The 13454-nt window shown below is 48.7% G+C and overlaps 1 protein-coding gene across 2 annotated transcripts in view; it reads left to right on the forward strand.

The window, feature by feature from the left end:
* Rhce (Rh blood group CcEe antigens) overlaps window positions 1-11986 on the forward strand; it is a 37200-nt gene extending 25214 nt beyond the window's left edge. Inside the window, exons 6-10 of one of the 2 annotated variants that reach the window (XM_028875254.2) lie at window positions 1958-2095; window positions 5806-5936; window positions 7393-7469; window positions 9883-9956; window positions 11767-11986. In XM_028875254.2, coding sequence (XP_028731087.1) covers window positions 1958-2095; window positions 5806-5936; window positions 7393-7469; window positions 9883-9956; window positions 11767-11793 — 447 coding nt within the window. In that variant the 3' untranslated portion in view covers window positions 11794-11986. The remainder of the gene's footprint in view (window positions 1-1957; window positions 2096-5805; window positions 5937-7392; window positions 7470-9882; window positions 9957-11766) is intronic. The other variant, XM_037203061.1, reaches the window with a different exon arrangement.
* Window positions 11987-13454: the final 1468 nt, after the last annotated feature.

Genomic DNA, 13454 nt, shown 5'->3' on the forward strand with positions numbered 1-13454 from the left:
AGAAAGAAGTTTCAAGAATACGATGAACACAATCAGAAGTTTTCTGTTTTGTTTTGTTTTTTAAAGTCCACTAGTTAGTTCAAGCCATCTCAGTACTTGGAGCCTTGATGGCTGCATCTGCCCAGTGGGAATTAAGAGACAATACAGGAGAGCTGCAGAGATGGCCCAGCCATGAAGAGGATCCAGGTTCAGGTCCAAGAATCCACATGTCGGCTCACAACCATCCATAATTCCAGTTCCAGGGAATCCAACACCCTCTTCTAACCTTCTTGGGTACCAGACACACATGTGGTACACATACATGCATGCAGGCAAAACACTCATACACATAAAATAAATATATCTTTTTAGAAAGAGAGAATTCAGGGGCTAGGGACATAGCTCAGTTGATAGAGTGCTTGCCTAGCATGCCCGAGGCCTTGAGTTCAAGCTCCAGCACTGTGTCAGCCGAGCATGGTAGTGCTCACTGTGAACTAGAACTCAGTGAGTAGAATTGGGAGGAACAGGAGTTCAAAGCTATCCTTGACTATATATTGAGTTTGAGGCCAGCCTGGGCTATAAGACCTTGCTTTAAAAAAAAAAAAAAAAAAAAAAAAAAAAGGAGGAAAAGATAGGTAATAAATACATGGACAGTACTTATGTGTGTGGGTGCTGGTACTGATACACTGGGGACATTTTGTGGAAAGGGATGGGTGAGAGAGAGACAGAAGTCAGGTTCAGCCAGCCAGAAGCACTGGGAAGAGCTGAGGATGGGGTAGGAGTGGAGTCGGGTGGGTTTAGGGGGAACCTGGCCACAGATGATAGGCCCCCAGCACAACTGAATCACTAGGGGAGGTTGGTGTGCACACAGTGAACTTGGTGGCAACAGGAAGTCTAGGAGCAGACAAGGCAGGGTTGCCTAGGAGACAAAGAGGCAGGTGTCAGATGAAAGCCCAGAGCTCTAAGGCTGGAACTGAGGGGTCAGAGAAGGTGAGGCTCCTCTGGATCCAGTGGGATGGATGGCAGAGTAGAGGTGTGACCCAGGAGCCAGATGTGGCGGCACTCACTTTTAATACCAGAGGCAGAGGCAGGTGAATCTCTGAGTTTGAGCCCAGCCTAGTCTACAGAAAAAGTTCCAGGACAGCCAAAGCTATACAGAGAAACCCTGCCTTGGAAAACCAAAAATCAACCAATCAATCAATAAATAAATAAAATTTAAAAAATAAAGACAGGATCTTGGGGGCTGGAGAGATGGCTCAGAAGTTAGGAACACTGGCTCCTTTACCAGAGGATCTGGGTTTTGTTCCAAGCACCCACATGGTGGCTTACAACTGTCTGTAACTCCAGAGGATCTGATACCCTCTTCTGGCCTCCACAAGCACCAAACATGCATGGACTGCACAGACAAATATGCAGTAAAACACCTATACAAAAAATAAAAATAGGATCTCTGTGAGTTTGAGGCCAGCCTGGACTACAGAGTGAGTTCCAGGAAAGGCACAAGGCTACACAGAGAAACCCTGTCTTGAAAAACCAAAAAAAAAAAAACAAAAACAAAAACAAAAAAACAAAAAATAAAAATAAATAAATCTTTTTTTAAAGTTAAAACAAACAAACAAACAAAAAGACAGGATCTTACCCCATGGCCTAGGCTAGCCTTGAACTCAAGATAGTCCTGGCCTGGCCTCATGAGTGTTGAGATTACAGGCGTGTACCACCACAGCTCAAACTCTGTTAAGTGCTCAAGGGTGTGTTCGTAAGGAGTGGCCAGGATGCCCAGTCAGAAGGGCCACTCAGCTGGAGGGAGTCTGTGGATGAAGGTCACCTGGTGCTGATGGACAGGAAGGGATGGCTTCAGGACCTGTGAGCCAGGAAGGCTATTAGGAGGCTGCTCCTGGCCTATGTGCTGGAAGATTGAGGGCAAGAGAGTGCCCACTCTGAGCCTGACTTCACCCGCTCACAACCTGTTTCTTTGCAGGTTCATATCCACAATGCAGTCCTGGCAGGAGGCGTGGCTGTGGGTGCCCCATGTTCTCTGATTCCTTCTCCTTGGATTGCCATGGTGCTGGGTCTCACAGCTGGGCTGATCTCCATTGGGGGAGCCAAGTGCCTGCCGGTAAGGAACTGGACAGTTACCGTCTTAGGGTTTCTATTGCTGTGAAAAGACACCATGACCATGGCAACTCTTATAAAGAAAATATTTGATTGGGGTGGCTCACTTGCAGTTTCAGAGGTTCAGTCCATTATCATCATAACGGAGAGCATGGCAGCATGCACGCAGATGTGGTGCTGGCATAGTAGCTGTGAGTCTTACATCTCGCAGGCAACAGGAAATCGACTGAGACACTTGGTGGTATCCTGAGCATAGGAAACCTCTAAGCCCGCCCCCACAGTGACACACTTCCTCCAACAGGGCCACACCTCCCAATAGTGCCACTCCCCTTGGGGGCCATTTTCTTTCAGCTTCTTCTTTTTTTTTTTTTTTTTTTTTGTTTTTCAAGACAAGCTTTCTCTGTGTAGTTTTGGTGCCTTTCCTGGATCTTGCTCTGTAGACCAGGCTGGCCTCGAACTCACAGAGACCCTCCTGGCTCTGCCTCCCAAGTGCTGGGATTAAAGGCATGTGCTACTACTGCCTGGCCATTTTCTTTCAAATCACCACGGCTACCAACCTCTACTTTGCCTCAGAGCAGTGGTATCTAGGTAACGGTGGGTCACGGGTGCACGAAGCAGGTAGTGCCACTTTCCTAGGTCAGGTACAAAGCCAGTATGTTAACGACTAAGCTAGGTGAGCACATCCCTGGAAGACACCTCTGTCCCGGCAGCTTCCAAGCTGCCTCTGGTCTCAGATAAAACTTGATGACACAGCAGAGCATGCCCAGAGGCATTTCCATCCATCATTTTAAATCTTTAAGAAAATTAAAATCATATTTATTTGTTTGTTCATTTATTGTGAGTACCAGTAAAAGCCAGAGGACAACTTGAGCAAGTCTGTTCTCTACTTCTGCCATGTGGGTCCTGAACTCAGGACATCAGGTTTGGCAGCAAGCGCCTTTCCCTGAGTCACCTCCCAGCCTAGGCGTAGACTTTTGATTATCAGTTTCAACCCAAAGAAGAACTCACCAGCAGTTCGATTTGATCAAAGTTAAGGCTCTCTGCTTTTCATCTGCAGTGGGAAGCAATGTCTCTTGTGTCTTCTATGAAACCCCAAGATGAAAGCAGTTGTTACACAGCGAAGAATGTGTCATAAGGTGACATGTTCCCATTGGGCTCATGTCCTGTCTCAGTGACTGCGTCTATCGCTGTGATAAAACACCAACCCAAAGCAACCCGGGGAGAAGGGGTTTATTGCAGCTTACAGTTGGTAGTCCACCATCCAGAGAAGGCAGGGCAGGAATTCAAGGCAGAGGTTGATGCAGCGGCCATGGAGGGGTGCTGCTTACTGGCTTGCTCCCCATGGTTTGCTTATAGAACCCTGGGCCACCAAAGGTGGCACCACCCACAGTGAGCTGGACCCTTTCACATCAATTATCAGTCACGAAAACACCCTGAAAGGCTTGCCCATGGGCCAGTGGGCAGGGGATGGGGGGAGCAGTTTCTCAACTGAGGTTTCTTCTTCCAAAGTGACTCTAGCTGTGTCAAGTTGACACAGAGCTGGCCAGCCAGTCCCTTGATGTTTTGGTGTCTCAGTTCCCTTGACTCTTTTTTTAAGATTCATTTATTTATGTGCATTGGTGTTTTGTGCCTGTGTGTATGTCTGTGAGGGTGTCAGATCCTCTGGAACTGGAGGTACAGACAGTTGTGAGCTGCCATGTGGGCGCCTGAACTGAACCTAGGTCCTCTGGGAGAGCAGCCAGTGCTCCCAAGCGTTGAGCCCTCTCTCCAGCCCCTCCCTTGACTCTTTCACCAGGGCAGGGTGGCTCTCTGTCACTTTGAAGATAAGGCATTTGTTTATCAAATCATTCTGTCCATCATTCACCTAACATGCTTTTTGTTTTTAATTTTATTTGCATTGGTGTTTTGCCTGCATGTCTGTGTGAGGGGGTCAGATCTTGGAGTTGCAGACAGTTGTGAGCTGCCATGTGGGTGCTGGGAATCGAACCCAGGACCTCTGGAAGAGCAGCCAGTGCTCTTAACCGCTGAGTCATCTCTCCAGCCCTCAAACATGCTTTAACCCTTGTTCTACTTCAGATAAATACAAACTTGCCAATAAACACCAGAAGGACACCTAAGCTAGCCTAGGTCGGGTCAGAGTAGAAGCCAACGCTTCCAGAGGGAATGACGCCCGAGGTGACAGCAGACTGTGAGTAGGATTAGCCAGGCAAAGAGGGAAATGCAGTCCAGGCGGGGCCAGTGAGAAGAGCATGTGACCCAGCCAAGAAACAGAAAGATATGATCATGGCAGAAGGTTTGGGTCTGCCAGGACCTTGGCAAGACCAACACCAAGAGGTGGGAAGTGCTGGGCATATCTTCTGGGATAACCTGGGATGTTCATATTGAAGACAGTGGGGACCGTAAGGAGAGAAGGAACCTGAGGAAATCCCCTTTGTATCTCCTAAGACCTACTAAGGGCAGAAGTAGAGGGACCGTGGGACAGCGTGGGCCATGTGCATGGATAGATGCCATCTTTTTTACTTATTTCCTGTTGTCTTGTGGATGGCATTTACAGGACACGTTTGGCAGTAACTAGAGACGTTCTTGCTTGGCATGCTGCTGGGCTGTAGAAGTTAGAAGCCAGGGATGTTGCACAACACTCTACAGTTCAGGGGATGGTCCCCAGTCCCAACACAGAATTACCAGCCTCAAATGGGAATGGAATCAGTGGCAGGCCCTTCTTCTCAGAATGTGATGACCAGGAAACCGCCAGTAATGGCGACAGTGTGGGCTACTTGTCTTGGTGCTGTGACCAAATACCACCAAGAAGCAACCTAAGGGGGAAGGATTTATTTTGGCTTACGGTTTGCAGGGACACCGTCCATCGCGGTGGGCAAGCATGGCCACCAGCAGCTCTCTGGCAGCAGGGGTGTGTGGCGGCTCCTTGTTCACTTTTCAGTGGGCCACGAGGTTGAGAGCTTGGAAATGGAGCTGGCTTGTAGCCCACAAGGCCCAACCCCCGGAACTTACTTCCACCAGCTGTCTCCCCCTAAAAGGATCTATGATCTCCTAGAACAGGACCATCATGGGGGGTGCGGGTGTTCGACTCCATGAGCTTGTGGGGGCCATGTCACATTCCAACTGTGACAACATCACTGGGAAGTTTGTCAGAATTGCAGAATCCCAGTCCTCATCCCATAGCCACAGCCACTCAATCGTGTGTGTGTGTGTGTGTGTGTGTGTGTGTGTGTGTGTGTGTGTGCATGCCAGGGGATGGAATCCAGGCCCTTGCATCTTCTAGGCAAGCATTCTTCCATCAATCTACATTCTCAGCCTTTTAAAATAAAGATTCTGTTTATTTTTATACATATGACTGTTTTGTCTGAATATACGTTTGTGCACCACATCAGCATGCTGAGGCCAGAGCCCCTAAAACTGGAATTACAGATGGGTGTAAGCCACCCTGTGGGTCCTCAGCACTGAACCTGAAGTTCTGAAGGACCTTCTCTAGAAGAGCAGCCAGGGCTCCTGACTGCTGAGTCATCTCTCCAGCCCCTCTTCTTGGTGTTTTAAATGTTTCCTGGGAGGGGGGTGTGAATGTGCCTTTAGGGCATCTTTAAGTGAGCCTCCCTGTCCACTCCCTTTGGTGGCCCCGATGTCCAGGGCCTGTGGCAGAATCGGGAGGGACTATGGGTCTTCCTTACAGATCTACTTACAACACCGTCTTGTCCCCAGGTGTGTTTGAACCGCATGCTGCAGATCCAGAACCCCGGGGGGACCCACTACACCTTCGGCTTGCCGGGCGTGCTAGGAGCAGCCACCTACATTCTGCTGAAAACTAGGAAGAACAGCTACTCCATGTTCGAGTGGGTGCCTTGGCCTCTTCCCTTAACCTTCGTCCACCTTGGGAGGAAACGTACCCAGAGCCAACTAAAACCAATTTTTTTTTAAATTATTAAATTTAAACAGGGTGGGGCTGGAGAGATGGCTCAGGGGATAGGAGCATTGACTGTTCTTCCAGAGGTCCTGAGTTCAATTCCCAGCAACCACATGGTGGCTCACAACCATCTGTGATGAGATCTGGTGCCCTCTTCTGGCCTGCAGTCATACATGCTGTATACATAATAAACAAATAAATCTTTAAAAAAAAAAAAAATTAAACAGGGTAAGCCAGGTATGATGGTGCAGGCCTTTAGTCCCAGCAGAGGAAGAGGCAGGCAGAGTTCTGTGGGTTCCAGGCCAGCCAGGCTGTTACATAGAGGGACCCTGTCTCCAGGATTAAAAAAAAAAAATTCAGACAGGGTCTTACAATGTCGTTCAGACTGGCCTGGCTCGTGCCTCAGCCTCCTGGGTGCTGGGATTACAGATGTGAGCCACATCTGGCTTCAGAAATGTTCCTAACCTATACTTTGTAAGGTGCTACCAGCTCTCCAGGCCACATCTTCTCAAAAAGGGGGCAGCTGAAGAGCAGGGCACAGGTGTACCTGTTTTTGAGGCAGCAGGTGGATAGGACACTTTTGACAGCCATGGTGGTTGAGGTCAAAGTGATAAGTTTTACTATGTTGTCAAGAGTGGCATTGAAGCCATTCCTGGGGGTGTTAGAGAAGGCTTTGGGGGGGCAGAGAAGTGAAAACTGTATCCAGTGTTGCCAAGTTCTTGTAATTGTCACAGAGTTCAGAGAGAATGGCTGAGCAAGGAGTGCCGTTTTATTACAAGCTGAAGTGCGCAGGCAAGGGTGATGCTCCAGCAGGCTGAGCCTGCCTTCTGCTTTCTTGGATTCCTACCTGTCTGTGGAGTGTTGAGCCAGGCAAGAGGAGCGAGCGAGCGGTGCCCAAAGAGGCTCCATTAGGAGAGGGGACGTGGCTCAGCCAGCCGAGTGTTTTCATCCTCCAGCACAAAGGCTGGCTGTGGCGCACACATCTGGAATCCCAGAACTTGGGAGGTGGAGGCAGGAGGACCAAGAGTTCCAAGCCATCTTCTGCCTGGTAGAGGTAGAGTCTACCACAGAGCCTGTTGGAGGCCATCCTGGGTTAATGGGATCTGAGGCAGGAAAAGCTGGGCTGTTCAACGCCTCCGACTGTAGGATGACACTGAGGAGCCAGTGCTGGTTAGGCTTGGGCTGACCCATGGAGTGTGGGGACTTTAATGTGCCAAAGAGGGCTGTGGAGCCTCTCCTGTCCCAACGACATCTGCGTAGCTCTACAGGGACGTGGTTTCTTCACAGCCCTTCTTGGCCATGTCACCACTAATGCCACCTGCCATGTTTGTCCCCGGTGCCTGCAGCCTGATGCCTGAGCGGCCTCTCTGCTTTGTCCATTTCAGTGTAAACCAGATGATCATTGACTTCGGGGCTCTCAGCTTTGCTCTGGCGATGGGAATGGCGGCTGGACTCCTAACAGGTCGGTGCAGTACAGGCTTTTCTCCACTAGAGGGCGGTGTGGCACACGTGTGCATGCTTGGCCCCTTCCTCTGGAACTCACCCCCCAGTTCCAGCTTTTCTCTGTGTAGCCCTGGCTGTCCTGGAACTCATTCTGTAGACCAGGCTGGCCTCGAACTCACAGAGATCTGCCTGCCTCTGCCTCCCGAGTGCCGGGACTAAAGGCGTGCACTACCACTGTCCAGCTACATGATGATTTTTAAGAGATTCATTTTTTAAATTTTATGTGTATGAGTGTTCTGCCTGTGTGTAGGTCCATGTAACGCTTACATGCCTGGTGCCTGTGGAGGTCAGAAGAGGGAGGTGGATCCTCTGAAACTGGAGCCACAAACAACTGTGAGCCACCATGCAGGTGCTGGGAGTTGAACCTGAGTCCTCTGGAAGAACAAGTACTCTAAACTGCTGACCCATCATCCCTTCAACCCCTCAAATGCTGCTTTTAAAAAATCAAAGAATCGCCGGGCGGTGGTAGTGCACGCCTTTAATCCCAGCACTCGGGAGGCAGAAGTAGGCGGATCTTTGTGAGTTCGAGGCCAGCCTGGTCTACAGAGGGAGTTCCAGGAAAGGCGCAAAGCTACACAGAGAAACCTTGTCTCGAGAAAAAAAAAAAAAAAAAAAAAAATCAAAGAATCAGTTCAGAGTAGTGGGGCATGCTTACAGTCACAGCATTCAGCAGGCAGATCTCTGAGTTTAAGGCCAGTCTGGTCTACATAGTGAGTTCAAGGCCAGCCAGAGCTACTACACACTGAGACCCTGTCACCACCCTCCACCACAACAAAAGACCCAACACAAAATCCAAGAAACTTAATTCCAGAACTAGAAAGGCCTCCCGAGGTCACCTGCTGCCAATGAGGCCTGAGGAGGGGGGACCTCCCTGGAGTTCTAAATGGGGCAAGTGGCGTCCTTGAACCCAGGGAGAGTGGTGGCGCCCAACTCTGCACAAAGACCGAGGGGACTTTTACGCCCTCGAGCCTGCCTCTCCTTCCCCAAGGGCATCCTCACACTGCTTCACTCAACAGATGCACATCCAGGCTCTGCTCTGAGCCAGTTTCTTTGGACTACAGGGGAGAGAACAGATTCTCCAGGCTCCCAGAGTGGACACTCGTTAGTGAGCACACTGCCCACAGTGAGTCAAATTTAGCACAGGAAGTCCCTCCCCTTGTTTCCCCTCCCCCTTTTCCTTTCTTTTCCTGAGACACTGCCTCATTCAATAGCCCGGGCTGGTCTTGAACTCTCTACCCTCTTGCCTCGAGTCCCGACCGAGGGATTACAAGTGTCACTAGCCCCGCTTTCTGGGGAGCTTTCTTTATGTTTTGCTGGAGTCAGAAGAGCACAGAGGGAAAGCGGTTCACGCTGTGGGAGTGGAGACCAGTTAGCTTTCCTGTATCACTTACCACACCAGAGAAGTGGTGATTCAAAACCACCTGGAGGGTCGGAGAGGCGGCTCAGCAGTCAAGAGCACTGGCTACTCTTGCAGAGGACCCAGGTTCAGTTCCCAGCACCCACATGGTGCTCACAACCATCCCTAACTCCAGGTCCAGGGATCCAAGAGCCCTCTTCTGAACTCTGTGGGCAGCAAGGGTGTCGCTCTCCGTGGTAGCTCTTGTGTTTAAAATGGATCCATCATCCCTCCTCCCTCATCTTATTCCTTCCCTCTTTTCCTCCCTTCCTCCCCTCTTTCTGGGTTTCACTATGAAGCTAAGGTGCCCTCTGCCTCCTGAGTGCTGGGGTTAGGGGGGTGTGCCACCTCCCTCAGCTGTGCCAGGGCCCTTCTAGTCTGTCTGGGGGAAGGGTGTCAGATCCACGTCCATTTGATAGTGCTGGGTGTGACCTCAGTCCTGCAAAGAATCTTGCCCTCATGGTTCCTTAGGAGACGTCTAGAGAATGAATGAAGCTACCAGGACCCACTGAGCTTCCATTTGTCTGTCTCAAGATTACGGGGCGGGGAGATTTAGTGATCTTTTTGTTTTGTTTTAAATATTTATTTTACTATGTACCCAGTGTTCTGCCTGCATATATGTCTGCACACCCAGAAGAGGGCGCCAGATCTCATTACAGATGGTTGTGAGCCACCATGTGGTTGCTGGGAATTGAACTCAAGACCTCTGGAAGAGCAGCCAGTGCTCTCAACCTCTGAGCCACCTCTCCAGCCCCCTTGTTTTGTTTTTCAAGACAGGGTTTCTTTGTGTAGCCCTGGCTGTCCTGGAACTCACTCTGCAGATCAGGCTGGCCTCGAACTCACCAAGATCCACCAGCTTCTGCCTCCTGAGTGCTGGGACTAAAGGCCTGTGCCACCACCACCCAGCTTATTTCAGTGATCTTGAGGTAACAAATGAACTCTGCATATTTTAACATTTCATTGTCTTTTGTTTAAGGTTGGCTCCTAAATATCAAAGTGTGGAGGGCACCCCACGCAACCAAGTACTTTGATGATCAGGCTTTCTGGGAGGTAAGAGTTTTAAGTTATTAACATGATAGATTTATTTTTATTTAGTGGGTGTGTGTAAGGAGATCAGAGGACAACTCCTGGGAGTCCTCTTCAGGTGACCTAAGCTTAATGATAAAGAAATGGAGGCCCATTGGTGAAGTCACTTGTCCGAAATGGCAGAGCCAGTCAAGGACACAGGGATACAGATGTGTGTCTGGCTCCAGATGTGTGGTGGGTATCTGCTGGAGAACTGTCTCCAGACCTGGATATCACCATGTGGCCTTCTCACTTACTTCCCGTCACTGAGCAGAGCCAGGCTGTAATGTAGGAAAACAGACCAGGAGCTGCCTGTGGTTCTGTAAGTCGCATAAGCACCATATGGAAAAATCCAAAATGGAAAGAGCTATGGTAGTAGTAAGTCCCTGCCACTGGTGGTATTACAAAAAAAAAAAAAAAAAAAAACCAGATCCATGTAAAGAACTACATGAAGAGCCAGGTAATGGTATACGCCTTTAATCCCAGCACTCAGGAGGCAGAGCCAGGCGGATTTCGAGGCCAGCCTGGTCTACAAAGAAAGAGAGTTCCAGGGCAGACTCCAAAGCTACACAGAGAAACCCTGTCTCGAAAACAAAACAAAACAAACAAAAGAACTGCATGAAGCTGGGCGCGGTGGCCCACGCCTGTAATCCCAGCGGAAGGGAGATTCAGGAAGGAGGAGGGCAGATTGGGGATAGCCAGACTCAAAATACAAAAAGGGTTGGGGAGAGGTTAAGAGTGTTTGCTGCTCTTACAGAGGATCTCGCTTCTGTGTTATCATCAGTTGTTACTGGTTCCTGGGACCTACACCCTGTAACTTCAGTTCCAGGGGTTTTGGTGCCAATTCTGACCTCTCCGTACACTGCACATGTAGGGCACAGACAGACAAGCATGCACACACACGAGTATACATAAGAAAAACAAATAGGGCCCGGAAAGATGGCTCAGTGGTTAAGAGCACTGGTGTTCTTCCAGTGGACCAGGTTCAATTCCCAGAACCTACACAGCAGCTCACAACTGTAACTTTGTAACTCCAGTTTGAAGGATTAGATGACCTCTTATGGCCTCTGCAGGAGGCAGGTGTGCACATGGTACACAGACATATATGCAAGCAAATCCTCCAAATACATAAGTTAAAAAAAAAAATGTTTTTGAGCCAGGCAGTGGTGTACCGCCTTTAATCAGAGTTCCAGGACAGCTGTGGTGGTTACACAGAGAAACCCTGACTCAAAACAACAACAAAAGGTTTGTATGCACAGAGATCCTCCTGCCTCTGCCTACCAAGTGCTGGAATAAAAGGTGTGTGCCACCACTGCCTGGCTAAATTAAATTTTTTTTTAAATTTATTTATTTTTATTTTATTTGCATTGGTGTTTTGCCTTCATGAATGTCTGTGTGAGGGTGTCAGATCTTGGAGTTACAGACAGTTGTGAGCTGCCATGTGGGTACTAGGAAATGAACCCAGATCCTCTGGAAGAGCAGTCAGTGTTCTTAACCACTGAGCCATCTCTCCAGCCCCTAAATTAAATTTTTTAAAAAGAATTAAAAATTAAATATAATTTAAACACACACACACACACCAAAAACCAAACAAATGAAAAACAGAGGAAGAGAAATACAGATCTAAGATTTCTCCTAAGATTTTGAAAGTGACAGCTGGGTGTGGTGGCATGTGCCTTTAATCCCAGCCTACTCTACATAGTGAGTTCTAGGACAGCCAGAGCTAACACAGAAACTGTCTCAAAAAAACCAAAAGCCAATGAAATAAAATCAAGCCTGTGCTTTGCCTTCACAGTTCCCTCACTTGGCTGTTGGATTTTAAGCAAAAACGCCTGAGAACTCGAGGCTGAGCGTGGAGATGTCCCTCTTCGTGTGTTCCATTTGTGTTTGTAACACGTGTTACGAGAAAGTCTTCAAATGGCGATTTCAGTTTAAATAGTGTGCTTGGTTTCATGACAGATGCTATCAATCTGCTGGCTGCAGACACCTCATTAAAGTTCCGGTCCAATTCTGTCCACGACTGTTTCCTTCTTTTCTCCCTTACCAAAACCACTACCCAGGTGGTTAACTCCCGGCTACAGCAGCCCAGGAAGTGATGGGCAATAGGGAAATGAAGAGCCCTCACATCGTCACCGCACACAGGCTGTGGAGCCAGGAGTTTGACAAGGTCCTCAGCATCCTCCAGATTGTACTGTGGGCAGAGGGTGCGGCCGGTCATGGGATGAGGGTGCGCGCTCTCAAGTTCCTAAGAGGTCAACGCACAGATCCATCATCTGGATTTGTGAGGTCATGGAGGGCAACAGCAAAGCTGTCCTTTATGTCCTGACAAGCCGATGTTATTCAAACCCCCGGCCAGTGGGTGTGGAAGACACCACACATCTAAGCCATCTATGACAGTGATCATGGCTCCCAATGAGCAACTGCAGCAGCCTGATGAAGGCCAAGACTTCAAGCTCTGCTCTGAAGAATTTGTACCATATTGTATGAGGTGGGGGGTGGGGCAGGGGAGGCCAAGAGTTCCAGTGGGGGACAGACGATCAGAGTCTAACAGCTGGTCTGTACAGTGCTAACCAACCCTAAGGTGTGCTGAATTTAAGTTATCTGTTGAGAGGTAAAATGAAACACAGAATTCAAGTCACTATCGAAACAAAGTGTCAGACAGGCATTGGTGGCTTTAGTCCCAGCACTTGGGAGAGAAAGGCGGATCTTTGTGAGTTCAAGGCCACACTGGAAACTGCCAGGCATAGTGACACACACCTTTAATCTCAGGAAGTGATGGCAGGAAGCAAAAAGGTATATAAGGCTTGAGGACCAGGAACTAAAAGTTTGTTTAGCTTTTAGGCTTTTAGCAGCAGTTCAGCTGAGATCCATTTGGATGAGGACTCAGAGGCTTCCAGTTTGAGGAAACAGGATCAGCTGAGGAATTGGTGAGGTGAGGCTGGCTGTAGCTTGTTCTATTTCTCTGATCATTCAGCGTTCACCCCAATACCTGGCTCCGGGTTTGCTTTTATTAATAAGACCTTTTAAGATTTGTGCTACGCCGGGTGGTGGTGGCGCACGCCTTTAATCCCAGCACTCGGGAGGCAGGCGGATCTCTGTGAGTTTGAGGCCAGCCTGGGCTACAGAGTGAGTTCCAGGACAGGGGCAAAGCTACACAGAGAAACCCTGTCTCAAAAAACAAAAACAAAAACAAACAAATAAACAAACAAAAAGATTCGTGCTACTAGGGCTGGAGAGATGGCTCAGTGGTTAAGAGCACTGGCTGTTCTTCCAGAGTACCCAGGTTCAATTCCCAGCACCACACGGGGGCTCACAGCTGTCTGTAATCCACTTGCAGGGGGTTTGACACCCTCACACAGACAAATGTACACACAAGTAAATAAATTATATATATAATAATATATATAAATAATATATAATATATATAAATAATATATATAAATAATATATATATATGGTTTGTGCTACACGGTAGCCTGGGCT

This window comes from Peromyscus leucopus, chromosome 2, assembly GCF_004664715.2.
Source record: "Peromyscus leucopus breed LL Stock chromosome 2, UCI_PerLeu_2.1, whole genome shotgun sequence".
NCBI lineage: Eukaryota > Metazoa > Chordata > Mammalia > Rodentia > Cricetidae > Peromyscus > Peromyscus leucopus.